Genomic DNA, 27,848 nt, shown 5'->3' with positions numbered 1-27,848 from the left:
AACTTCAGTTCCTCATCTTGAAATCTGAGGCAATAATACGTACCCCACAGAGCATTTATGAAGATTAAATAAAATCATGTATAAATGATGATAGCCAGTGCCCATCCCTAGTATCCAACACATGGTATTACTAACTTATTATCCTGATAATATTAAATGTACCCATCCATTATCAAACTTGGATTTCTTATGTATGTAATAATTGAATAACATGTGAATTTTTTTAGAGGTCCTGGTCATGTTTTTCAAACAAATCAGGTTCACGGACGTGTGTGGTTTCTAGGTGTTCCCGATGTGTGTGCATCTTGATGATTCATCTATCTAGTATGGTGACATGTTTTCTCTTATGGAAGGTGATTTGAGATATCAAGTATCATCTCCACATTTGACAAAGTGAACAGCAATTGCAGTAGACGGCCCTCAATGGACCCTGCCTCCTGGCATTCATGCTGCCACGTAGTCTAGTCCCATAATGACTCTGGACTGGCCCTGACACTCACCAAATAATACAACGTAGTGGAAGAAACACTGTGCCAGTGACTGGGCCTAAGCCTTAAGAAAGCCGGACATTTTTACTTTTTTTGATTTGGGGAGCCTGCCATTTAAGAAATCCAGCTACTCTGCTGGAATATCACATGGAAAGAGATTAGACCTGAGACCACCTAGTGAGAAAGTGGTCCCTCTGTCCCAGCCTACGAGCTGAGCCAGCCTTCTAGCTGTCCCTTCCAAGGCACCAGACTAGGGAATGAGCCATCTCAGACCGTTCAGCCAGTTAAGCCCTGAATGACTGCAGCCCCAGCAAACATCAAGCACAGCAGAACCACTGAGGTGATACCAGCCAACCCACCAAATCATGAGAGAATATCAAAATGGTTGTTGTTATAACGCACTAAATTTTAGGGTGGTTTGTTACATAGTGATAGAGAACTAAAATGGGGCTTGTGTCCTCCTCTAGGCATTTGCAACAATGTTACAATGTTTCAAAGTATTTTAAAGAGACTGAGCTATGAATATGTTTAAGTCTACTTTACCTGCTTACCTCACACACACCGTGAAGAGAACCAGAACAGGAAGAAGCTTAAGGTACAGAAATTAGTTTCTCACATGCTTTTTCCTCAGGGTGAGTTTATCCTTGGAGACAAAGACAATTTAGAGCTTTCTGTTCCTTGAAGGTGGAGTGGGTGATGCACTGTTGTTCTGTGGCAGTCCTTTGTTCTCCTAAAGCAGTGTCTCTTGTATGTCCCTGAGGCAGGGATCTGTGCCTTTAGTGGTGATTTTGTGAAAAGAGATTGTGAAAAGAGATTAGTCACTGACAATTATGCCATGTGGGAGATTCCACAAAGTAGCTCACCTGAATCACTGTTCTAGTATTGTTATATTGTACACACGTGTGTGTGTGTGTGTGTGTGCGCACGTGTGTGTTTTACACAGGACACCGATTGGCTTGGCCTCCTTCATCCTGACCAGCGAGGGCAGGGTGGAAGCTTCACACCTGCTCGCTGGAATGGATGAGGCCAGCAGCGGGGAGACTCAGACACAGCAGTGAAAGGTCAGGGCATTTTATTCCAAATATTGGCAGTAACAGGAAAGCTGTCAGCTTTAGAAAACATGATAGAAAGAAAGGTGAGGGGTTCAAGGTCAAGTATACACAAATCCACACAGGAAAGGAAAATTCAGCAGAAGGAAGTCACCAGGATACAATTTGAAGGCTGGACCTCCAGTCTCCTGAGAGAGGTCAAGCTGGGTCCCAGCACTCCTAGGACTGATTTCTTGTGATAAAAAGAAAACCAGGGCGGCTTAGTAACAAGTTCTATAGTGCTGTTCTCTGAGGAGGAAGTGAAGTTCTAGGATGTGGAGCTGGCTCCTCGGGGTCAGTGGCTGAGCTGTGCAGTCAGATTTGAATGGAGCTGGGAAAAGTCAGACACTGCCCAGAATACACGTAAAGACCAGAAATAAAAAGAAAGAAAGAAACCTTGTGAGTGTAAGAGTCCTGCGACTCCCTGAACATTTTTCCCAATTGCTAGGAAGCCAGAAGGAGAAGTCGTTAGCAGGAATGCAGAACTTCAGGGTGCACAAGAGCCCAGCAAGAGCTCGGCCTTTGGAGGGAGACCGATCTGCGCCCTAACGCTGGCTCTGCCACCGCTACCTCCGTGGCTGGGGCAGGTCACTTGGATCCGTGAGGATTGCCCTTGCCTGCCTGGAATAGGAACTTCACCAAAAGGACTTAACCAAAAGAGGACTTTTTCTCTCACATAACAAGAAATCCATCACTCAGTAGTCCAGGACTGAGACAGCTGCTTACTGGTTTCTTCCAGTTTCTTCCTTCCTAGTACTTAACTTGTGGTGTTTGGCTTCATGGCCTCAAGACGGTTAGTCCACTGCCAAGCGTGCTTCCTGCTGGTAGTGAGAGCAAAACCACCTCCTCCTGAGGCTTTTTTCATTTGGGGGGAATAGAAATCTTTCCCAGTGACTTCTACCTATATCTCATGATTTCATTTTACACACACATTATTCCATTTCTCGCTCTCGCTCTCTCTCTCTCGCTCTCTCTCTCTCTCACACACACACACACACATACACACACACACATTCGACCACCTCTAACTGCCAGAGACTGGGGGAAAGGTCAGTAGTTTTAACTGGGTGCATTGCTGGTCCAAATTGTATTAGTTTGGAAGATGGAAGAATGGATAAGCAACTGGCAACAGAAGGCAGATTCATTTGTTCATTTTTCCAGTGGGGATGGTCAGCCCTCCATGACAGAAGGGTGAGACAGAGAGTGTACACCTCTAAGACACAAGCTCCAATGGCAGGCGGGTATTCTTGTCTGTTTTGTTACTGTTGTATCACCAGCATCTAGAATAGTGTCCTCAATAATTACTTCCTGAATGAATGAAATGAATGACAGAGACAGTGATATGTATCCGGGACACTGGCTGGCATGCCGAGGGATCGCAGAAATTGTCGTTGTTCTTGTTGTTACCGGGTCTGCCTGTGGTTTTTCCCGTGCCATTTCCAGAGGCTGGCAGGTAGTGTAGAGCAACTGGTAGAGGCAAGCATTCTTAAGAGATGTTCTTACTAAGGTGGATAAATGGGGTGTCATGAGTTGGCCTAAGAACGGGGTCCTCGGCGTTGTAAATCTTGGGGAGTGAAAAGTTATTGTACCTTTTTCCAATCTAGCCAGCGGAAACCTTTTAACTTTCAACTCTCAGAGAACCAATGCTTTCTTTTTTTTTTAATTATTAATTTATTATTTATTTTTGGTTGCATTGGGTCGGTTGCTGTGCGCGGGCTTTCTCTCGTTGCGGCGAGCAGGGGCCACTCTTCTTTGTGGTGAGCGGGCTTCTCATTGTGGTGGCTTCTCTTGTTACGGAGCGTGGGCTTCAGTCGTTGCGGTTCGCGGGCTCCAGAGCGCAGGCTCAGTAGTTGTGGCGCACGGACCTAGCTGCTCCACGGCATGTGGGATCTTCCCGGACCAGGGCTCGAACCCGTGTCTCCTGCATTGGCAGGCGGGTTCCCAGCCACTGCGTCACCAGGGAAGCCCCGAATGCTTTCTTAATGTGCTGGTTGTTATAAAGATTCCCACCTGAAGTTAAAGTATCCAGGAACTCAAAAACGTTCCTGAAGAGACCACGAGTTACCATCAAGATAAACAGCTTTACTCTTGAATGTTAGCACCGGACTAGTATTTAAAGAGCAACCAATCCAACCACCTCATTGTTCAGATGAAAAAGGTAAGAGCCTGATTTTCTCCAAATAGCATCACTAATTCTGGACACAGAAGGGGACCCCAGCTCTTCCTAATACAGGTCTTATTACGTATTATACACTGTCCATCTCTACCACCCACTAATGCTCCCCAGTTTGTCCTGCCCAGCTGCCAGGCCACCCGCTACTCCCAATGTGCTGGGTGGGTAGTGCCTCAGTGATGGAATGGCCTCTCCTTTGAGAGATCCCACCACAATTATGACTTTTTCCTCCCTGGCACTAAACACAGCAGTGGTCATGGGACAGGACCCCACAGTTCACTTTGGCTCCCTTCCTTTCTCTCTCTCTCTTTTTTTTTTTTATGGTCGAGCTACCCTTATTGGTCTCATACCATTCCCTCCTAAAACCACTTCTCTGAAATTGCTGTTAGCATGTCATCAGAGACCTCAGAAATGTCAAATCCAATGAACACATTTTTCTGAATTTATCTTACTGCAGTACGTCTGAAAATGTTTTACCGAAAGATTCCTGAAGCCAAAAGAGAAATATCATGAGCCTCAGGGAACGTGGAGGTGTGACCCAAAGCCCCAGCCACAGGCATGAAATAATTTGGAGTCTTGTTTTGTCTTAAGAATTCACATAAATTTTCCATTCTATTTTTTCACATGAAAATAATTTTTCTTCAAATATCTTCATAAAATTGATACTCAGGAGACATGCTTGTTTTAATCCCATGGCAGCATGTTCCACTTGGCACCTGGGTTTGGTTTGAATTTCATAACCCTAACCAGGGTCCCTTGAGTACCCCTTAGTAGCCAGTGTTATCCCCAAGTGAGGCAGGAACTAAATGAGACTAAAGGCAAAGGATAGTGGCTTCTGTAAGCAGCATTTACTCTTCCAACCTCTTTCTTCTCACATCCCTCCTCATTCTGCCCTCCCCTGGAGAACAGAAGGAGGCTAAGAATGAAAGGAAGAAAACATGTACATGATCTGGCATTTTGGCTGGCTGAGCTGCTGCCTTGTTTAGTCCCATCCAAGAAGGCTGGGCTCCCATCCAAGGAGGAGAGGCAGACCATGGGGAGCTCTCCTAGTCAGTCTGGGTGAAAGCTGCCAGGAAAGCTCTTTCACTTGGGGATGGCATATTCCCTCACTCAGGGAGGTGACAGCCAGAGGCTCACTGCCCAGATCTCAGACCCTTTTTCCCGGGAGTGGGTCATACCTACCCTCTGTCCTCAGAGTCATCCCACCCCCTTCTCTGTGTTCTGAATGCTCTGTCTTGACAATCAAGTTTTACTTAGAACTACAGAAGTTTCTTTGGGATAGATCTTAGATCATAATTGATGCTTGAGAATATTTTCTTCCAGTTTTATTGAGACATAATTGGCATATAGCACAGTATAAGTTTAAGGTGTACTGCATACTGATTTGATTTACATACATTGTGAAGTATCACAATAGGTTTAGAGAACATCCATCATCTTATATAAATATAAAATTAAAGAAATAGAAAAAAATTTTTCCTTGTGACGAGAACTCAGGACTTTTTTCTTTAACATCTTTATTGGCGTATAATTACTTTACAATGTTGTGTTAGTTTCTGCTGTATAACAAAGTGAATCAGCTATACATATACATATATCCCCATATTTCCTCCCTCTTGCGTCTCCCTCCCACCATCCCTATCCAACACCTCTAGGTGGTCACAAAGCACAGAGTTGATCTCCCTGTGCTATGTGGCTGCTTCCCACTAGCTATCTGTTTTACATTTGGTAGTGTATATATGTCCATGCCACTCTCTCACTTCATCCCAGCTTACCCTTCCCCCTTCCTCGTGTCCTCAAGTCCGTTCTCTATGTCTGCGTCTTTATTCCTGACAGGACTTTCTTAACAACTTTTATATATAACATACAACAGTGTTAATCATATTTATCATGTTGTACGTTACATCCCTAATGCTTATTTATAACTGGAAGTTTGTACCTTTTGACTGCTTAAGATTTTAACTAAAATTCTCTTTTACCATTGTTGTAGTTGGTTTTTAGAGTTGAATTTATTACATATTTTTTCTTGCTAAAACAAGTAACTTCTTACTTTAAACCCTTTGTCTTAGTCAGTTTGGACTGCCATTAAAAATTACCAAAGACTGAGTAGCTTATAGACAACAGACATTTATTTCTTACAGTTCTGGAGTCTGGAAGTCCAAGATCAAGATGGCAGCAGATGTGTTTCCTGATGAGAGCTCTCTTGCTAGTTGCCTTCTCACTGTATCCTCATATGGCAGATACAGAAATCTCCCTCTTCTTAAAACGGCACTAATCCCATCATAGGGTCCCCCTCCCATGACCTCATATATACCTAATTACCTCCCAAAGTCTCCACCTCCAAATACCATCACATTTGGGGTTAAAGCTTCAACATATGAAATTTATGGGGGAAACATTCAGTTCGTAATACTCTTCATATGCAACAGTTCATTTAATATTTTCATAGAATTTTTGAATAAAATTTTATGGTAAAGAGGAGGGCCTTCAACTGGTATCTCTCAAAATATATATATATATATATATATATATATATTTTTTTTTTACAGGAGAAGAGAAAAACTATTGATTAGAATAAAGTTCAGCTGGGATAAACAGGAAACAAAACAAAACTTTACTACCTTAAATAATATAGATATTTATTTCTCTATTATGTAAAAGGCTTTGGGATTAGCAAATGCAAACTATTATATACAGGATGGGTAAAAAACAAAGTCCTACTGTATAGCACAGGGAACTATATTCAATATCCTGTGATAAATCATAATGAAAAAAATATGAAAAAGAATATATATGTATAACTGAGTCACTTTTCTGTACAACAGAAATTAAACAAAATTGTAAATCAACTATACTTCAATAAAATTTTTAAAAAACAAGCAAACCAACATAAATAACTCATGAAGATAAGATTTAATACTTAAGAACAGGCATCTTTGCTTTTTTCCCTTTCCTTTAGTTAGAAATTATTCTGTTCTATTGTTGTGGTTTTCAATAAATAGATTTGGCATCTAAAAAATAAAAAAGTAAATAAAGGCATGTATTTTAGGCCTGAATGGCAACTCTGCTCCACAAAGTTCTCTGGGATATAAGCTTCTTCTGGCTCACAGCTCCACTCAGCCTTACCTTCATGGACAAGGTAGTATTCAAGTTCCAGGTAGCAGAACAAAGGAAAGTATGGAGAAGAAGAGGTAAAGGATGAGCTAGCTACGTCATAAAGAAATTTCCTGGATATCGTCATAGGACACTTCTCCATATATCTCATTGGTGGACTTTAATTGCATGGCCACTACTATTACAAGGGAGGCTGGGAAATGTAGTTTTTATTTGGGGCAGCCCAAAATTCATCGTTATAGAAAAGGAGGAGTACTGATACTGGGGGACAATAACAGGCTCTGTCACTCACAAACTTGTTCACTCTCTCTGTAGTATTTCTCACTATTTTATCCTTGGCTTTGCTGACACCCACCCTAGTTTTTTCTCCTTTCTCTCTGACTGTAACTTCTCAAACTTTTCTGCAGACTCTTTTTCTGCTAGGCTCCCCTGAGTGTTAGTATTCCCAGCGTTTGGTCCTCATGCCCTCTTCTCTTCTCACTCCATGGACTTTCTTGCATGACCATATCAAATTCATGGTTTCTACTACTCAGGTTTTACATACCTACATCTCTCTTCCAGATCTTTTTTTTTTCCTGAATCCCAGACTCATATATCCAATTTCATGAAGGGCCCTCCACTCGAATACACTATGGGTGACAAACTCAGTACATCTAAAATTAAACTCTTTGTCTTCCCACTAAAACACTCTATTTTGTCCTCATTGTCTATCCACATGTTTACTGAAACTGAATTCCTGAGATATACCTGGAGTTATCCTCTTCATCTTTCACATGTTCAATGTCCTTATTTTTTTTTCTCTCTCTTCTCCATCCTCCCTGCTTTTGCTTTAGTGGTTAAAACTAACATCTAATGAGAATTTGCACATGCCACCTTCTGATATAACTACATTACATATTTTAACTCATTTAATCTGCAAACAACCCTACCATTATGATTATTCCATATTTTGGATGAAGAAATTAAGGAAAAGAGAAATCAGGTAATTTTCCCAAATGTCACAACAGCAAACGGTAAAACCAGAATCTGAAACCAGGCAGTTGATTTTAGAGTACTCTCTCTTGACTGCTGTAACTTTCTGTTTTAGCCCTCATTATTTATTTCTTACATTATTATAGAAGCCTTTCAACTGGTTTCTCTTTTCCAGTCTCCCTAACTCCTCCCCCAAATTCCATCGTTCATATGATTAACCCCAGAGTAAACTTTCTAAAATACAATCTAATCATATTAATCTGCTGCCTAAAATCCATCAGCACTTCTCCATCACCTTCAGGCTAAAGTTCCAGCTTCTTAATTATACACAAGGTCTTTCATGATCTGGCCCCTACTCACCTATGTAGCCTCTTCTGAAACCTCCCCCCAGGTGTGGCACCAGCCAGCCATCGGAGACCACTTGCAGTTTTTGAGCAGAACCTGCTCCCTCCATGCATCTCTGTACTTTTGCACTCACTCATAACTCCTATTTCAAGGGCAGACTGTTATGGAAAGAGCTCAAAGTTTCTCAAGAGCAGAATGGATCACCCTCTGTGTTTTATAGCTACTGTCATACTTTTCACATAGCATGGGAAATGAGAATTTACTCTTCTCTCTCCCTTACTGGCCTCCATAAGTCACCTGAGGGAAGTGTTGGTTCTTTGTGTCTGCAGTACTTACCAAAGTACTCAGTGCATAATAGTCACTCATTAAATAGTTATCAAATAAGGCTGAACTAAATAAAGACTATAATTACTTCACTCCCTTTTATGCCATTTTCCTAAACAAGGCCTACTGCAGGGAGATCTCTTGGATATTGTTGGTTTCACTCTGGCTTACTTACCTGTAGGGGAAGTTCATCTTGTAGTTGGGTCAGAATAATATAGAAGCCTATCACTTGGTATGGTACACCTTGGGGATGGACATGAGGGTCTGCAAGTAAAGTAGAGGTGGGCCAAGAAGAGGAACACATATATGTTTATATTAGTGACAGTTTACATTAGATGCCAGGACATCAAGGTGTTCAATATCCCTGGAAGCTGTTTTTAAAGGAGGTAACTGAGGGCATTTGAAAAGGTGCACTTTTTTCCCCCTCCTTTTGTATGGCAGTTATCCTGGGGGGAAGCCAATGCAGAAAGTCTTGGGTTGTAGAATTTTGAAAAAGAAGCACACGATAGTTAGATTTATTTCAGAGGATTCTGGTGATCTTGTGACAGGCAGCCAGAAGGGAAATTACCTTAGCTGGTCTTGGCTCAGTCCCTTCTCCAATCCTAATCATTCTTTCAAACCCACATACAGTAGACAGAACAGTTGTCCTTCACCACTGAAGAAATGCAGCCGAGAGTTACGTTACCGTGGAAACAGAATAATTTTTTTTTTTTTTTTTGCTGCAAGACATATCACTTCATCTGCACTATTATGAAGCAGCATACATTGGTAGGGCTGGGAGGGGAATCAAATATTCTGCCCCCCAGTATTATACTTGGCCTCTGGGTGAATAAATGACTTTCAATTAGAGTGCTTAAATATCTTTTAACTTTAATCATTGTTATTAGAGGCCCAACAGAATTTTACTTGGAAAAGAGTAAAAAATTCAACTCTGTGGTTCAGGAGAGAGCTATAAATTCTTTCAAACTAGACCACTTCTGTTAAAGAAAATATAAGGGAATTTACAATTAATGTTTTCATTGTATGCAAAATAAATGCCTTTGTCCTTTGTGTTTTGACTATCTGACTTGATCCTACTGTGGATTTATGAGGTTGTCCAGACCTCTTTCATCCTTTGTCTCTACTCTGAGCTGCTTTGTAGTGAACACACATATTTACAATTTCATCCCATGTTGGGCTGCGGGGTATTCAGATCCTCTCTTCCTGACATGCTGCTGAGCTCATCTGAGCCTTGACTCCCTTGCCCAGCCAAAGCCCTCGCTCCTGTTTGCTACCTGCCTCTGTGACTGGGAGGCTCACCTTCTGTTACGCCCAACCCTAAATTTAGCCACTGTCCTATTTTATTTTCTCCTCTTGTAACTACTCTCCTTCTTACTATTTGTGTTGCTAACTGTCGTGAAGAGTGAATCTGTAAGACCTCCACTGGCAGAAGGATCAATTCAGTAAAATTCCAGGAACCTAATAAGAATCCCTTATCCCTCCAGTTCACAGTCACTGCGTTTCCTTACAAGTCCAAAAAAGCACTAAAACAAAAACCAACCAAGCAAAACACACACACACACACACACAGAGTCTAACTTTAATCACAGAGAAATCCCATAAATGAAAGGAAAGAAACATCTTTTATTGGCTGGATGGAAATTAGAAAATAATGTAATACTTTAAAAATACTAGTGTTTTTTTTGTTTGGTTGGTTTTTTTGCAGTACGCGGGCCTCTCACTGCCATGGCCTCTCCCGTTGTGGAGCACAGGCTCCGGACACGCAGGCCCAGCGGCCATGGCTCACGGGACCAGCCGCTCCGCGGCACGTGGGATCCTCCCAGATCGGGGCATGAACCCACGTCCCCTGCATTGGCAGGCGGACTCTCAACCACTGCGCCACCAGGGAAGCCCAATACCAGTGTTTTAATGAAAATAAAAACAAAAATAAACAAATGGAACCTAATTTAACTGAAAAGATTTTGCACAGCAAAGGAAACCATAAACAAAAAAGACAACCCACAGAATGGGAGAAAATATTTGCAAATGAAGCAACTGACAAGGGATTAATCTCCAAAATATACAAACAGCTCAGGGAGTTCAATATCATAAAAACAAACAACCCAATCAAAAAATGGGCAGAAGATGTAAGTAGACATTTCTCCAAAGAAGACAGATGGCCAAAAAGCACATGAAAGATGCTCAACTTCACTAATTATTAGAGAAATGCAAATCAAAACTACAGTGAGGTATCACCTCACACTGGTCAGGATGGCCATCATCAAAAAGTCTACAAACAGTAAATGCTGGAGAGGGTGTGGAGAAAAGGGGACTCTCATACACTACTGGTGGAAATGTAAATTGGTGCAGCCACTATGGAGAACAGTATGACGATTTCTTAAAAAACTAAATATAGAACTACCATATGCTCTAGCAATCCCACTCCTGGGGATATATCCAGAGAAAACTATAATTAGAAAAGATACATGCACCCCAATGTTCACTGTGGCACTACTTACAATAGCCAAGACATGGAAACAACCCAAATGTCCATCAATATATGAATGGATAAAGAAGATGTGGTACATATATACAAAGGAATATTATTCAGCCTTAAAAAAGAATGAAATAATGCCATTTGCAGCAACATGGATAGACCTAGAGATTATCATACTAAATGAAGTAAGTCAGACAGAGAAAGACAAATATCATATGATATCACTTATATGTGGAATCTAATAAAAAATGATACTAATGAACTTACTTACAAAACAGAAACAGACTCACAGATGGTGAAATGAAATTTATGGTTACCAAAGGGAAATGTGGGGGGAAGTGATAAATTAGGAGATTGGGATTAACACATACACACTGCTATATATAAAATAGATGACTAACAAGGACCTACTGTATAACACAGGGAACTATACTCAATATTCTGTAATAACCTATATGGGAAAAGAATCTGAAAAATAATGGATGGATATATATATATATATATATATATATATATATATATAACTGATTCACTTAGCTGTACACCTGAAAATTACACAACACTGTAAATCAACTATACTCCAATAAAAATTTAATGGGGCTTCCCTGGCAGTCCAGTGGTTAAGACTTCGCCTTCCAATGTGGGGTTGTGGGTTCAATCCCTTGTCGGGGAGCTAGGATCCCACATGCCTTGTGGCTGAAAAGCCAAACAGAAGCAATATTGTAACAAATTCAATAAAAACTTTAAAAATGGTCCACATAAAAAAAAAATCTTTAAAAATAAATTTTAAAAAATGAAAAATTAGGGGCTTCCCTGGTGGCGCAGTGGTTGGGAGTCCGCCTGCCGGTGCAGGGGACGCGGGTTCGTTCCCTGGTCCGGGAGGATCCCACATGCCACGGAGTGGCTGTGCCCGTGAGCCATGGCCGCTGAGCCTGTGCACCCGGAGCCTGTGCTCCGCAACGGGAGAGGCCACAACAGTGAGAGGCCCACGTACAGCAAAAGAAAAGAAAAAATAAAAGTACTAGTGTTACAATTCTGGAGATAGTAGAGCAGCATTAGAAAGTAAGTGACATTTATAGAGGAACTTGTCAGTGCCAGGAGATTTAACGTCCACATTTCATTTAATTCTCAAATTCATGTCAAATGTAACTATTACTTCCATTTTACAAATGAGAGATTTGAGGCTCAAAGAATTTTTTTAAAAAGTCATTCCTGGGGCTTCCCTGGTGGCGCAGAGTTTGGGAGTCCGACTGCCGAGGCAGGGGGCGCGGGTTCGTGCCCCGGTCCGGGAGGATCCCACATGCTGCGGAGCGGCTGGGCCCGTGAGCCATGGCCGCTGAGCCTGTGCGTCCGGAGCCTGTGCTCCGCGGCGGGAGAGGCCACAACGGTGAGAGGCCCACGTACCGCAAAAAGATCACTTATTGAAAGCCAAATTAAAATATAATTTCTACCTTTAAAGATCTCCAAATTTATTACAACTCCTAAAAAAAAAGTCATTCCTGAAGTTACTTCACAAATCCTAAATGACAGTGATTTCTGAGTCCAGTGTTCCAGGCAACTGCATCACTGTGTCCAGGGTCCATCAGAACTCTGATGTGGGGAGGGCTAAAATCTAAGGGAAAAATGAGGAGAATATGGCCTCTAATCCTGGCTCTCCATCTCCTGACAGGACTTTGGAAAAATCATTTCTTTGTTTTAAAGTCAGATTTGTCCATCCTTATTTAATATGGATAAATAACCTCTTATCTCTTCATATGTATAAGGAGTTAAGCAGTTAATGTATGCAAAACTTGTTGAAAATATAAAGGGCACTTCTATATCTGTAGGAAGAATGACTTGTTACTATAATAGACCCAGATTAGCAGGTCCATTATCACTTCCAATCAGTTCAGTCCCAAATCATTATCAACCCCAAACTGGCAATGTTTTTGGGAGCAGATCTATCACATATTTCTTCTGTGTCTCCCAAACCATCTTAACACGTTCTGGGTTGGATAGTGGATGCATTTTTATGTGATGAAGTGGTGATTAAATCAAACTATTCTCCAATATGTACTTGAGTCATCAGTTATAGACCCAATTTTATCATATATCAAAAAGGATTCCTTAAATACCTGGACATAATTAGCCCAGGTTGCTTTATGAACGGTCATAACACTGGTTCATAGTATTATGCAATTGATTTTTAAAAGGAATAATGACCAGTTCTTTCTATTATCACATAAAAGAAAATATTTTATTTCCCTCAAATCCACTGCTTGCCTTTCAGACTAACTCAGGAAATGTTAGTAAAATAAATAGCGAAAAATAATTTACCTAGAACCCAAAATTTCATTCTTCATGCCTCTAACAAACTGACAATAACTGCTCCATTTTGAGCATTTACTACGTATGTACTATAATCTGAACTTTACATACCCTACCTCTTTAATATTATAATGACGCTGTGCAATTGGATCTATTACTGTCCACATTTTATAGATGAGGAAACAGGTTCAGAGAGCAAAAACTAACTTGTCCAAGTCATAATCTGTCCAAGTCTGTAGCACAGCCTGACCTGAACCCAGACAGACTGATTCTAAAGTATAGCCTTTAACTGGTGTCAAAGAAAAACCCACAGTGTAAGATTTGTGAGTTTAAGTTTTATTCAGGGACTTACTGAGGGCTATAAGGAGACGACCTCTCAGTGGCTCTGAGGAAACGACTCCAAAGAGGTGGAGGAGAAGCCAGTTTATATATGACTTTTTGGACTAGGAAATACACGCAATCAAACATACATCTTGCTGAAAGATTACTGCTAGTCACAAAGAACAGATATCCCAAGTTAATGATTTTAGCGCTTTTCTCTGTATGGGAAGATGTAAGAATCTGGGGTGATTGAAAGGCTTCCTGAGATATACACCCAACCATCTGAGGGTCTGTTTATCCAAAGCGACGAGTGCCTCATCCTGTTTTTCATCCTGAATTCCTCTCAGGGTGGGCAATTGCAGTGGGTGATGACTTACCCGCATAGAACCAGGTAGTGAGCAATGCCCTTTGTTTTTCTTTGTTTATCTTTGTTTACTCCAGAACCCTGCACACTAACCAAGGGCATAATCTAAGAAAACCAGCTTTCTTTTCTTGCCCACCTCCATTCAGCTCATTATCCTTTGTTTTATAAAAGACAGGAGGGAAGGAATGAAAAAGGGAGAAGGGAAGGAGGAGGGTGGAAAGAAAAAAAGGAAGAAAAGGGAGGAAAGAAGGTCCCTCAGCGTCATCCACTAGGTTGTTGTCCCCCCTCAACAATCTAGGTATAAAATGGGGCTCATCCAACTTTTTAACACTAATCAATGTTGTCACAAAATAAATATGTGAAGTGCCAGTTTGGTCTGACTTGATGTCATCTTGCCTTTGTTTTGCATTTATCAGGAAAAGTATTCTTGCAGATTAAAGGGCCACTGGAAGATATTTATAAAATCTACTGCTATCACCACGATGAAGCGCACAGTGTACTGGAGTCCTATGAAAAGGAAGAGGAGCCGAAGCAACATTTGAGCCTCTGTATTCAGTCCTTAAAGTAAGGCCTTTTCGGGCTTCCCTGGGGGCGCAGTGGTTGAGAGTCCGCCTGCCCATGCAGGGGACACGGGTTCGTGTCCCGGTCCGGGAAGATCCCACATGCCGCGGAGCGGCTGGGCCCGTGAGCCATGGCTGCTGAGCCTGCGCATCCGGAGCCTGTGCTCCGCAACGGGAGAGGCCACAACAGTGAGAGGCCCGCGTACCGCAAAAAAAAAAAAAAAAAAAAAAAGTAAGGCCTTTCAAATGATTTCCATGCACTCTCAGTCACCTAGCAGGGAACATTTTAACTGGATGTAGATGAAAGGTCTCCCATAAATCCTATGTTTTATGAGGCTTGCTGGGAGCTCTACTTTGTGTTCTCTTCATGAAAAGCTGACATGCCAGAAACCCTGATTGACTTGGTTTTTTTCCCTGCAAGGATGACTAAAAATAACATGGGAAAGATACGGGGCTCTGTAGAGATAGAAAAATGCAATATCAAAAAATGAAATGTAGAAGAAAAGCCCCTCTTAAAGCTGTTGTTACTTGCCTGCTCCCACCTAGGTCAAGTAATATGTGAAACAGCCTGTGTCACCATGGTCACAGGAGCACGTGGAATAATGAAGTTAGTGGGATGTCCCATGACCCTCTGAATGGCCCTTGCCATCCCCCAAACTCGCTGTGGGGAAGGAGGAGAGATTGGCAAAGCCAAGTCAGGCCCTGTTAAAGTTAGTTTCAGGAAAGTTAGTCATGTCTTCCTTCCTCATCTCTAAATTGTTGGTGGGAAGTGCTACCTAATGTAATTGTTTTTAATCTGGGAGAAATATCTATTCACTATAAAAATCTGAAAAAGGGAGTTCCCTGGTGGCCTACTGGTTAGGGTTCCGGGCTTTCAGCCCTGTGGCCTGGGTTCAATCCCTGGTCGGAGAACTGAGATCCCACAAGCTGTGTGTACAGCCAAAAAAAAAAAAAATCTGAAAAAAAATATAAGAAAGCATGAATAATATAAAAACCCTTACTATTCCATGTATTAATTCCTTTCTAACCATGAATTAAAAACCATAGTTTGCATTTTTTTCTGATCTTATTTATACACATAAATATGAACATGTATTTCAGTTCTTTTAAATGGAATTAGTATCTTACTGTATCTCCAGTTTTCTACCGAATGAAGCTTAAAGCCAAAATGTCCTCTCTACTCCACATCTTACCCAGTGGTTCTATTGTGGTATTTCACCTCTAAAGGTTATCCATTGTCAAATGGTCTTGATTAAGCTAAGAATTAACCAAGCAGAAAGAGCTATGGTGTATAAATCAACACACACCAACCAGTCTGATCCTCCCCTTTTATATACTCTATTGTGGGGGGGGGGTGGGCAGAAAGGGGGGTCTAATGTGGTACAACTGAATTAAAGTGAAATCAGGAGGCTAAATGAGACTACTCTGGAGAAAAGCCTTTCCAGGCTAGAGCTGGGACTGAAGATGGGTTTAAACTGGACCCTACAAATTTCTTTAAATTAACTTTATCGCCCTCTACTGGCCATTAAGTTATTGCAGTTCTTTAACCATTTTCATGCTGCGGAAAAGTAACAATTTCAAGTCACTAAATCGCAAGCATTTATTTAGCACCTGTGCTGTAATGAGCATAGATCTGGGTCCTGAAAATACAAAAATAAATCATACTTAAACCGTGTGCACAAGCAGCTCAATATGATCAGGTGATTCTTAAAGATAATATGTGATGAGTAGTTCCAGTTCACTATTTCTCCATTATTGCTGTTTAGTTCAATGTTAACAAATCAATTTAGATAAACCATAAAGTTTCATATATTAGAAGCAACATCTTCTAAATTTACAGGTGCTTTATCCAAGGAAGAAATAATAGTGTTATCCTGGGTGTGAATGAACACCTTTCCTACCTTAAACTAGTGGCAAGATCTAATCTAATTAATGTCTATCTTGAGCCATTTTCCTTCTTCAGTTTCCAGAAATAAAAGAGAGAAATCTTATAGCAAGTGAACAAGTAGAACCTTGAATCATCACTCTAACCCCAGCCCCAGGTCTAGAGGTCCACACAGGGAGAGGATGTAGTTAATTTATTTGGGCAAATGCTTCTGACAGCTGCCCAGAAGTGGAGCTGTCTGTTCAGAGAGAGACGAACAATAGTTTATTATTCATTAAGCTGTTGACTCCTAAGAGAAAGAAATTAACCGTGCCAGAATATTCCATCAGGCAGTGTAGCTCAGTACCATACCCCGCTACAACAGCTAAAGCAGAAGGAATTTGGAAACTTCATAAAATCCCAATTACTGAAAATTACTTTCAGACCCAAAGGCTTATTTGATCTTTTTCTGAAAGCCTTAAATTCTTGTCCTGGTGGTGTCCCAAATATTGTATATCCTGCCCTGTTCTGCTATTAGGGAATCATTTCAGGCATTGGAAGGTGCTAAGGTTTAGGAAAACACAAAATCCAAAGGAAGTAATATTGGCAGGACTATATCTTAAGGGAAAGAAAGTCAAAATAAAATAGTTTAAATTAGAGCTATTTTTCCCAAAGTTGCCTTTCCATGAAAATAAAGTTAATGATGAATTGTACTGGTCTGCCTGATAACTGAAAGCAGGAGAATTATTGACATTACTATGATACTGACCTCAATTGAGTTAAGCTTTAAATTCTGAGAAACAGGTTTTCAAACAGGTTTATAGGCCAAAGAGCGTCTGGAACACCCCAAGGGCTTGGTTTCCCTTGCCAAGTAATCAGTCAAAGCTATTACTGGGGCTCTGCCTTTTCCTTGTGGCTAAATAACAGAGCCCAAGCACAGTTGCCAATTTCTAATGAATATTAGGTGTGGCCTCCATTTTCTACCCTGCTGTGGGGTATTGGAACAACTGGATTTGAAGCAGTACCCATGAAGATGGTGGCTCCGTGCCTCAGACGGTAAAGCAGATTTTAAAGCAACAGAAGTTGCATTTTATCCAAAATTAAAATGTTTATTGAGGGCCTAATAAATATTTATTATAGGTACTAGATAATGTTGAAAATATCTTTTTTTTCCAAATATATAAACATAGTTCTTGCCTCCTGGGAACATACCTTCTAGTTGGTAGATAAACAAAACCATCTGGAAAGCTTAATAATAATACAAGAGTTAATTTAAATAACACACCAGAAGCTGTCACGGTGAGGTTCAAGACTAACTTCCAAAAGGAGAGTAGAGAGATTTCCTGGTTCTGTAACCAAGAGACTTGAGCTCATAACATTTGGCTATTCTTTGAAGCCCATTATCTTTCAAAAGAGCAAATAATATTGGTATCCAGAAAATAATTTTGAATCCCTTTGAAACGTTTGGGCAATGTTTCTTTGTGTGTGAGTTTCCCTACTTTGGACCCACCAGGGATGTGTAATAAAAGTGCAACTGCCTATGCTCTGCTCCAGACCAAAAAAAATTAGGATTGCTGGGGGTCCACTCCATGAATCTGCGCTTTAACAAACACCCTTGGGTGATCATGGACACACACTCCAGTGAAGATCTACTTTAAAAGGAGAAATCACGCCCATGGTACCCACTCACTGCTTTCCCTGAAGCACACAGGCTGTTTTCATGACTATAGATACAATCTAAGCAGTAATTTCAGGGTTTAGAAACCTTAAGAAAGAAAAGACTAAAACAATCTAGAAGCACAATCCCACATCTGCATCTACAGCTTACAAATTGGAAGTCTGCAAGTTCTTTATTTATTCAACAAGGAGTATTTACAGCGTCACATTAGTGACCTGTAAGATTACATGAAATACTGATTTAATACAGTTTCTAAACTTATGGAAATTATTTGCTAAATGCCTAGTTACTTAGCCTCTTTGGGGTTATTTAAGGTTTCTGCTCTGCATGAGGAAAGTGAAAAATAGAATAGCTGTGAATGCAAGTGTAGCTATAATTAGAATAGTCTGTCTGCAGCCTCCTTTATCTGTTTTCCTAGTTATAAATACCACCAAATCCCTGATGCCTTTCAGAGGCCCTAAAGATTTGTTTATTTGTAATAGAAAAAGAATGAAGAGGCTTTTCCAAGTTTTTTGGTAGGTAACCGGAAGATGCATTTCTAACTTCATGTCTAGCTGTTATAAATCTATCTACATTTTTCTTCTTCCTAACTGAGGCCACCATCCTCAGGAGGAAAACTTCTAACTTCTAGTCATCTGGGTGCTTTGGCTGCTTATATCACTGCTATAGCTTTTCCACGCAGGGAAGCTAAAAGCTCATGCAACATGACATCAAAGGAATAGATTTCAATTTGTCCACCACAGTTTATATTTCTTAATATTATTCTGGTGGGGTGTTCCAAGTAAAAATTAAAATCACTTTTGGAAACTCTTTCAGTTCTTTATTACATGACATCATGTTTGAACAAAGACGATAATCCTTAACAGAATAGTCATGAAAAAACTATTGTTAACTTTGAGTCAAATTATAATGACCCCACGAGGGTGTAAGGTGGGGTGGTGGATATATTATTACTTTACCCCCCAAAGGGGTAAATGGACCCAAGTTAACTTTGTCCTTCCTGAAATGTCCTTGGCTGGGGTTAACTTCTGGAAAGTTTTAGCCTAAAAGGGAGATTTTTTAAAATGATAAGCAAATAAAAAGGAGATGTTATAACATAATGCCACTATTCCACTGTTGGAAAACCTCAGGTTCCTTTTCATAAAATGTTATATTTACATTAAACACAGTGTTTAATATATGTTATAATATGGAGGTTTTATTTGGTTGAAGTAAATGGAATAGAAAAAAAAAATTTTCCATAGTCTTCTCTAGGAGTTAGAAGAACAATCTTTTCTTTCAACTTCAAAGTATGTGTTTTGGTTCCAAAGTGATTGCATCTTTCACTTGTTTGTTTTCATAGAAAACTGCATTCTTATTTTTATTCAACTTCCATCCCAAATTTTCTGATCTATGACTTGCAGAGCAAAATAAGAAAAGGAAATTCCTTAATAGAAGGGGATAGAAATTGCGGAAAGAATGTGAGCTTAAAGAAAATGAATGGAAAGAAATACTGGGCAGGAGGGTAGTGGTGGTGTACTTTCTTTCATTGAGATAGAAGAGTTCTTCAAACAACAGTTAATAATTGTTTGAAATTGTAGCACCTGATTTTTAAAAATTTATAATCCTCTGTTGGATTCCCAACTGGGAGGTCTTGGATTCAGCAAAACCTAGTTATTTCAAGATGTCTAGGGAATCCATTCATACACTGTCTGGAGAGCGAAGGGATACTTGCTATACATATATGTATACCATTGTTTTCCACATATATAAAGTACTGGGATTAATTTTTTTTAATTAAGCCCATGAAAATTTATGAAATTCAGCATAGGTAGTTATCGAATTTTTTCTCAATCATTGAATATGAAAAGACCATCTACTATGATGTGATGGGATCACGACATTTTTTTTGTATTGAAAACATTCATTGTGTTCCAGAAAACTGGAAACCAGAGATCCAGGTGATCAGTTTATTAATACAGGTTATTACTTTATTTCTCTATAGCCACATGAGGCTTTCAGAGAGAAGTTCCTATCTCCTTTATTCTTGAAATTTAACTTGAAAGATTCCCACTTTTTTATTGTTAAATTAATTAATTTGACAAATACGTTTTGTGCTACTGTGTGCCAGTCCGTTTTTCAGGTACTGGGGCTACAACGGAGAACAAAGCAAGGATAAATCCTTGCCCTCCTTGGCATCGGGGAGCGGAGAGATAGACAAGAAACCAAGTAAACATATAGTATATTAGAAAGTGACAAAGCGTTATGGGGAGAAATAAAGCAGGGAATGAGAATCAAGAGTAGAGTGGGAGGCAGGTACAATGTTTAAGAGGCTGGTCAGGGAAAGCATCACTGGGCAGGGGCATTTGAACAAAGACCTGAGGGAGATAAGGAAGGAGCCATATTGATATCTGGAGGAAGGGCAGTCAGGCAAGTGCAAGGACCTCGAGGCAGGAGCCTGCGCTTTGAAAAGAGCAAGGAGGCGCGCAGTTGCCACAGATGGGGAGAGTAGCTGAACTATGGGAAATGAGGTAGAGAAGACGTGGAAGTAGAGGCAGATCGCGTTGCCTTGGAAGGACTTTAGTTTTGCTTGAGCAAAATGGAAGCCACAAAAGCTAGCAATGCCGAGTGAAAGTTTTTACGGGAATTATCTAATTGAATAGGTGAATTGTTTATCATCTATCTAGCTATCTATATATACAAAAAACACTATAGACAGATATTATAAAGCACTTGATAGTAGTTTTCTGCAAGTCAGTAACACTTTCCTTTGTAATCTTATCTCAATTTCTCCTAATTACTATGTTTAATAGATTTTTATTTCATAATATAAACAAAGATTAACATTTAAATCCATTTTCAAATGACTAAAATTTACTAACTATAATCTGAATCAACAGTTTTTAAACCTTATACAAAGTGTGAAACAAATATGGTGGATACATACTAAAACAAAGTTTTAGGGATATTATAAAACTAATTCTATAAAACCTTCATGAAAATGACTTATTACATTATTTTACATAATAAAATTTTAAAACTTATATAATGTTTGCTTATTACCTCAAATATCTCGATTTACATGAATTTACTTTTTTTTTTCCTTTTCTTACAGGAAAATATACATGCAAGCGTAAGTACTTTTGTTTAAATAATAGATATCAAATGTTAAAATCATGGGGAAAAGCTGATGGATATTTCTGTGCAAATCAGAATTTTTAGTTTTTACAATGATATTCATCGCTTTTAATAAGTCAAGATTGCAAAGACATTTACCCTAGATATTATTGGTGCATTTATTTCCAATTTGTCTGAGATGATCTTACATATTAAATTATTATTATGTGTACCTTATTAAACTTTTTAGAAGAATCTTGGGATATAATTTACTTAAGTCACAAGTTTGTTGGTGCCAGGAACTCTTTGGGAACTGCTTATCACACATATGTTTAGGAATCACTTTAATGTGTCCAAAAATATTTCTTCCTAAGGACAACATTAGTCTAAAAAGTCTCAGATTGATACCATAATGTTTTTGAAGGTTACATAGATTAATGTGTAAAAGAAAAGCTTCCTTATGCATTACAGTAAAATATTCTGTTTCTTCTGATTTGGACTCTGATTCACAGAGAGAAAAATCATACACACACATACATAGCATGAAAATGAAATATTAAGATGAAATAATTGGTTACTAGGACAATATAGAAATTATCTTATAAAAGCAACACACACATACACATACTTTGCAAGATGTCCATTTTTATAGAAGAACAGCATGTCTGGTCTGACTAATATTGAAAAGATGATATTGATTTGAATATGAAGTCAAATCTACCAGGACTTAAAAAAGCACGTGTTTGCCTTAGCATGGTCAGGAGCTATCTAAAGTCCTGAGTTCCTAGTCTGCTTGTGCGTGTGTGTGTGTGTGTGTGTGTGTGTGTGTGTGCGTGTGTGTGTGTGTACCTTCTAAACTCCTGAAACTTTACAAGAAATACAAAATTTACAAAATAAAAATTATAGTAATTTAAGCTGTACATATCTGCCATTCATGCTTTGGTGCAGAGCAACCTTGAGGAAAGACAGAATTCCAGGGTGAGGTAGAAGAATCAGGCATCATACAGGAGACCTGTAGACTAAGGTTTTATACCCCAGCCAAGCTGAGAAGTTAGTTTTTGGCATACCAAACAAGCACCCAGTTCTCTCACTTTATAAGCCTTTTCTTTCAAAAGGAAAAAAATATCCTATAGTATAAACAGATATGATTAGATTTGTTCAAGACCATTTGAATTTGAAGAGGAGTATAATAGAATAGGGCCTTTTGGTCCTTTCACACACCAGAGCTTTCCTGGCTTCTCTTCAATGACAGTTGATGGTATTGGAGGGGTGGGGGATTGCTGTCTCATTATAAAGCCTGTGGCCCTGGCATTGTGCCTAGGACTGGAGATTCACAGAGCTGGGGGATGAGAGAAGAACTTCATATGCTACACGTCTATTCTACACATACGATGTATGCTACACATATGATGTATGCTACACATAACGATGCTACGGAGAAACCCAAACCAACGTCGTGGCCAACCCAATACTTAGATTTCTTTTCCTAGAGCTTAGGTCTTTATAACCAAAGATTGAGAGACAGAGACAGACAGAAAGAGAGATTCAGAGAAGGAAAGTGAGCAAATTTTAATACATTAGCATGCACAGGGTCCTACATACAGAATACTTGAAACAAACAGCACCTTGTATTGAAATGCTTGCTTAAAAAATTGCACTGGCTTCTGCGGCAGTCCTGTTGTGTGGGTGTTAGCAGGCTGCTTATGCCCCCCTCTAACCCATTCTATACATCAAGAACTCAAAAATAGGAAGAAGAGTCATGGCGTGTGGCTGCATGAACATCAAAGCCACGTTTGCCATGAGTTATTTTCCTTCCTGTTTCTCTCATTCAGGAAAGGAGGCACAGACGCTGCTACCTAAAAGAGCAAAAGGCAATGTCAAATGTTATGTAATTGTTGGGCTCTTCAGTAGCTAAGGCCAAGAATGTCGCAACCAGAGTAGTGCATTTATGAGATGTGGGTTTTAAAATGGCTTCAAAAAAATGTCTTACTTATGGAAGCTGAAAACTGTCTTTTTTTCACAATCTGCATTTTAAAAAGTACGGAGAAAGGCAAAGACATTTAAAATTTCTAAAATGCTTACTTTGAATTATAATCTTATGAAAACATCAAAACAGTATCAAAGTGACAAGAGTCATAGAATCTTCCACCAAAGGGTCTCCCCCAAAGCATGGGATACAAGTCCCATGTTCTAAAGCAAGAAAAATATACCTATTCTAAATGTACCTCCAGAAATACACTGTTTTATCTTCAATATTTATACTTCTCTATATGCTTCTCTGCCTGACCAGTCATTTCCACCTTTGGATCTCAGGGTTTCATTTCCACCTTTGGATCTCAGGGTTTCAATCAATCTTAAAATGTTATGTTATTTTTTCTTAAGTTTTGTATTTTTAAAATTATTGAAGAAACACTGAAAACATAGCAAATCAAAATGAGGACACAGAAGACAATTGGTAGTCACATTCCAGAGTGAAGTATTTTAACATCACATGAGTCCCTTACTTCCCTGCAATTGTTTTCTCTACACAGACACATGTTGACTAAAATAGGACGGCTATATATTTCCTGTATGTCAACTTGCTACCTCTTTATCAATACATCATGAATATCTCTCTATGTCAGTAAACATAAATCCACATTGCTTTATGACTGCATACTATTCTATCTGATGTATATACCATAATTTAGTTTACCAAACCCTTACAGATACTTGAAGTGTGTCTGTCTTGCAAAGATTGACTTTACGTGTTCATTCTTATACATGATCTTTGAATAATAGTTTAATTATTTTCTTTGGATGGATTTCTAAAAGTGGAATTGCTAGATCAAAGGGCTTTTGATACTTATTGCCAGATAATTTAAGAAAAGTTGAACTAATTTATAGTCCCACTACCATATATGAGTTGTCCATTTATCTACTACTTGCTAGCACTAGATAAAATTAATGTTTGCATCCTTACAACTTATGGCAATGTAATAGGCCAAAAGTAGCGTTGTATTGTTTTCATTATCACTAAAAATAATCTTGTGTTTAACCATTTGTATTTCACCTCTAATGAATTATCTTTTTTATTGATTGTTCACTTTTACCGAGATGTTTATCTTTTTCTAAAAGATTGATGATGGCTCTTTAATTAGCAAGTGTATTATCCTTTTTCTATCTTATGTACTATGAATAATTTTTCCAAATTATCATTTGACTTTTAACATAGTGTATAGTTGCTTCTGTTTTCATTTTTATCCATTCAGTTTTACAGAGCTAAATTTTAAAATAGATTTATCACTTTTTTCTATTGTAGCTTTTGGATTCTGTATCTCACTTAGAAACCCTGAGTTTGTTTTTAAACCGTAATCCCATGTTTTCACCAAGATCTTGTATAATTTCATTTTTAACATTTAAATCTTTGATCTATCTAGAAATTATTTTGGTGTAAAGAATCCATTTTTATTATTTTTTATATGACAAGCTAATTATCACAATACCTGATATTGAATGGTTCCTTTTTTCCACTGAGTAGGAATGTCATATTTACCACATAATTTCCATACATATTTGTATTTATTTCCTTATTTTCTATTTTGTGCTTGATTTCCATTTGCCCGTATATGTACCCATATCAAACTGCTTTCATTTTTGCAGTTTTATATTTTAATATCAGGCATAACTAATCTCAGCTCAGTATTATTCCTTTTCAGAATTTTCTTGAATATTCTTGAATGTTTCCTTCTTTAAAAACTTTCTCTTTTGTTAAAATTATATCTACCCATTGTTTAAAAAGCCAAATAGTTCTACAGGATTTAAGAAAAACAGTAGTCTACTGTATAGCACAGGGAACTATATTCAATATTCTGGGATAAAGCATAATGGAAAATAATATAACAAAGAATGTATACATGTGTATAACTGAGTCACTTTGCTGTACAGCAGAAATTAACACAACACTGTAAATCAACTATCCTCCAATAAAAATTTTCTTTTAATTAGAAAGAAAAGAAAAATAGTAGTCTCCTCTTCTACCTGCCCCTAAATGCTCCTCACCGAACACAATATTTTCACACATTTTAGTTGACTATTTTGGTATTTATATTCATGACTCCGACACACACACACACACACACACACACACACACACATCCCATCTCACCATTCTCCCTATGGAGTTACATTGTAATTTGAATTAGAACAATAATCAGTGCTTGAATTATTATACATGAATAAATTTCAGAGCTAAACCTTGGAATAAACGGATTACTTGTTTTTCTGGAAGCTAACTATTGCCTTTTTTCCCCCCTTAATTTTCTTTGTACTAATCATTAATGCTGAACTCACAGCCAGTCATCTTGAAGACAGCCAGGTGAATTTTGTATGCTATCAATTTCATCTCCCTGTAAAAGCCTCTCCCAGAGCCTTCTGACCTTTTGAGTTTGGACTGATGACACTGGGCATTACTGTCTTTTAGGAACTCCCCTCCCATCATCTAGACTTTCTCTTTGCCTCTTTCCTGTTTTTAGTAGAGGACATCCTGCAATAGTTTCCCCTATTCATCAAAGAATGCATGGGAAGGAAAATTTTAAGAACTTTTATATCAAAAATGTCTTTATTTTACCCTCACACTTGATTTATATAGTTTGATTTCGTATAGAATTCTAAATTGAAAATCATTCATCTTCAGACTATAAAGGTAATTCGCCATTGTTTCTTTCAGTATTGCTACAAGAAATGAAAATGATTCCTAATTGTTTGTTTTTAACTGTTTAGTTTGTATGTTTCCCTGAAGGATTGTAGGCTTTACTCTGTCCCCGATAATTTGCAATTTTATGGATTCCAAGGTGAGTCCGTTTCATCCATTGTGCTGTGTACTCAGTGAGTTCTTTCAACCTGCTAACTCATGTTCCTTGAATTATTTCATAGATGATTTCCTTCCCATGTGTTCTGTTCTCTCTTTCTGGGACTCTTATTATTTTGATATTGGAACTCCTAGACTGGTCTTCTAATTTTCTTATACTTTCTTCCATTTTTGTATTTTTGCTCTTCTCTCTGGAAAGTTCCTGAACATTTTCTCCAATACTTGTGAGTTTTTATTTCTGCTATTATCCTTTTAATTTCCAAGAGCTCTTCCTTAGTCTTCCAAATGATCTCAAGGTGCCATTTGTGTAGCACCTTAAGAATTATGCTGTTTCTTAACCAGGTTTTTAACTAGTCCTTCTTATTCTAATTCCCATGCCCCTCTCCCTTCACTTCCATAGGTCTCAAGGACACTAGTTAATGAACCTTTGGAGGAGTGATTAAATAATTGCTTCTCCATATTACTGGTTCTTTCCGGTCTGCTATATCAATTACCATTTGCTCATCTCCTTTACAGTTTCTAAAATTTGTTAGTAGTTCTATATTTGTTTTCAAAGCAATTTTAAAATTATGACAAATGTTATTTGCTTATTATTTGCATAGCAATATGCAGTTTCCTCTAAAGTTGACTTGTGATGTTTTAAAAGGAGAGTAAATTGAAAAAAAAATCAATACCAGTATAGATGGTTTGTGGCTTCTATAAACTAAATATTAAATTTAAGATATTGTGGCCATAAAATAGAGGAAATTCAAAGTAATATGATCAATAGTTACATGATTAGTTTTCCTTCATTTTCTCCCTCAAATTAAGAAATATAGATATACCTCAATGTTGAAGTATATCTGATTTTTTCTGTTTTCATCAGTTTTTACATTGCTTAAATATCATTTTAATTTTCATTGTGCAACTGTTTTCTTGTACTCGATGCAAAGCTCTTTATAGCAAAACTGGATCCTGCTAAAACAAAGCCAGCTGTGTTTACTTAACTTTGTAATGTTCCAATAATAATTTGTAATGAGATTAGTGTAGCTACTTTCGGTACTAAATATTTGCCAAAGTATTCATGATAAGATAGAGGAATATGAAACAGAATTACAAATTAATAACTACCTTAGTTTTCAGCACAATATGTATGAGGAATTGTTATGCATTTGGTTACTTTTTGCGGGGGAGGCATGTGATAATTGGCTGCTTGGATGAACTGGGTTATATCACATAAGATTCATCTGCGTGGCACAGTGGTCAGAACTCATTCTTACTGGGAGGGATTGGATGGGGTGAGCGTTGTGGCACTGAATGCCTGGAGTGTCATTATCTAGGAACACATCCTCTATCTTTTCTACCATATTGCTTGTCTGTGTGATGTAGATGTCAGAACATCATTGCTCATCACTTGGGCAACTGTCCACCGTGCTTATCTGAAGACAAAGGTATCTGGGAGATTTCTCATTTTTGAGAAAAGCTTTTTTAATATTCGCATCTGTGATGCTTTTAAGAGAAACAGTCATCATTTATTATTGTTATTATTGTCATTTGAAACATAAAAGGGAGAGAATAGAACTTTGATGCCAAAGAGTGATAGAAAAAGAAGTAATTATAAGATCTGGACAGAACTAAAAGGCCTAGGTTGTTGTTGTTTTTTTTAATATCTTTATTGGAGTATAATTGCTTTACAGTGTTGTGATAGTTTCTGCTGTATGACAAAGTGAATCAGCTATATACATATGTATATCCCCATATCCCCTGCCTCTTGCATCTCCCTCCCACCCTCCCTATCCCACCCCTCTAGGTGGTCGCAAAGCACCGAGCTGATCTCCCTGTACCATGCA

At 38.6% G+C, this 27,848-nt stretch overlaps 1 protein-coding gene across 1 annotated transcript in view; it reads left to right on the top strand.

Annotated features, from left to right (window-relative positions):
- ARHGEF38 (Rho guanine nucleotide exchange factor 38) overlaps positions 1 to 27,848 on the top strand; it is a 153,976-nt gene that overhangs the window by 85,710 nt on the left and 40,418 nt on the right. The window contains exons 4-5 of the mRNA XM_030864144.2: positions 14,389 to 14,536; positions 21,169 to 21,186. Coding sequence (XP_030720004.1) covers positions 14,389 to 14,536; positions 21,169 to 21,186 — 166 coding nt within the window. The remainder of the gene's footprint in view (positions 1 to 14,388; positions 14,537 to 21,168; positions 21,187 to 27,848) is intronic.

This window comes from Globicephala melas, chromosome 5 (assembly GCF_963455315.2).
Source record: "Globicephala melas chromosome 5, mGloMel1.2, whole genome shotgun sequence".
Lineage (NCBI taxonomy): Eukaryota > Metazoa > Chordata > Mammalia > Artiodactyla > Delphinidae > Globicephala > Globicephala melas.
The sequence above is the reverse complement of the archived record's forward strand: the minus strand, read 5'-3'. Positions and strand labels throughout refer to the sequence as shown.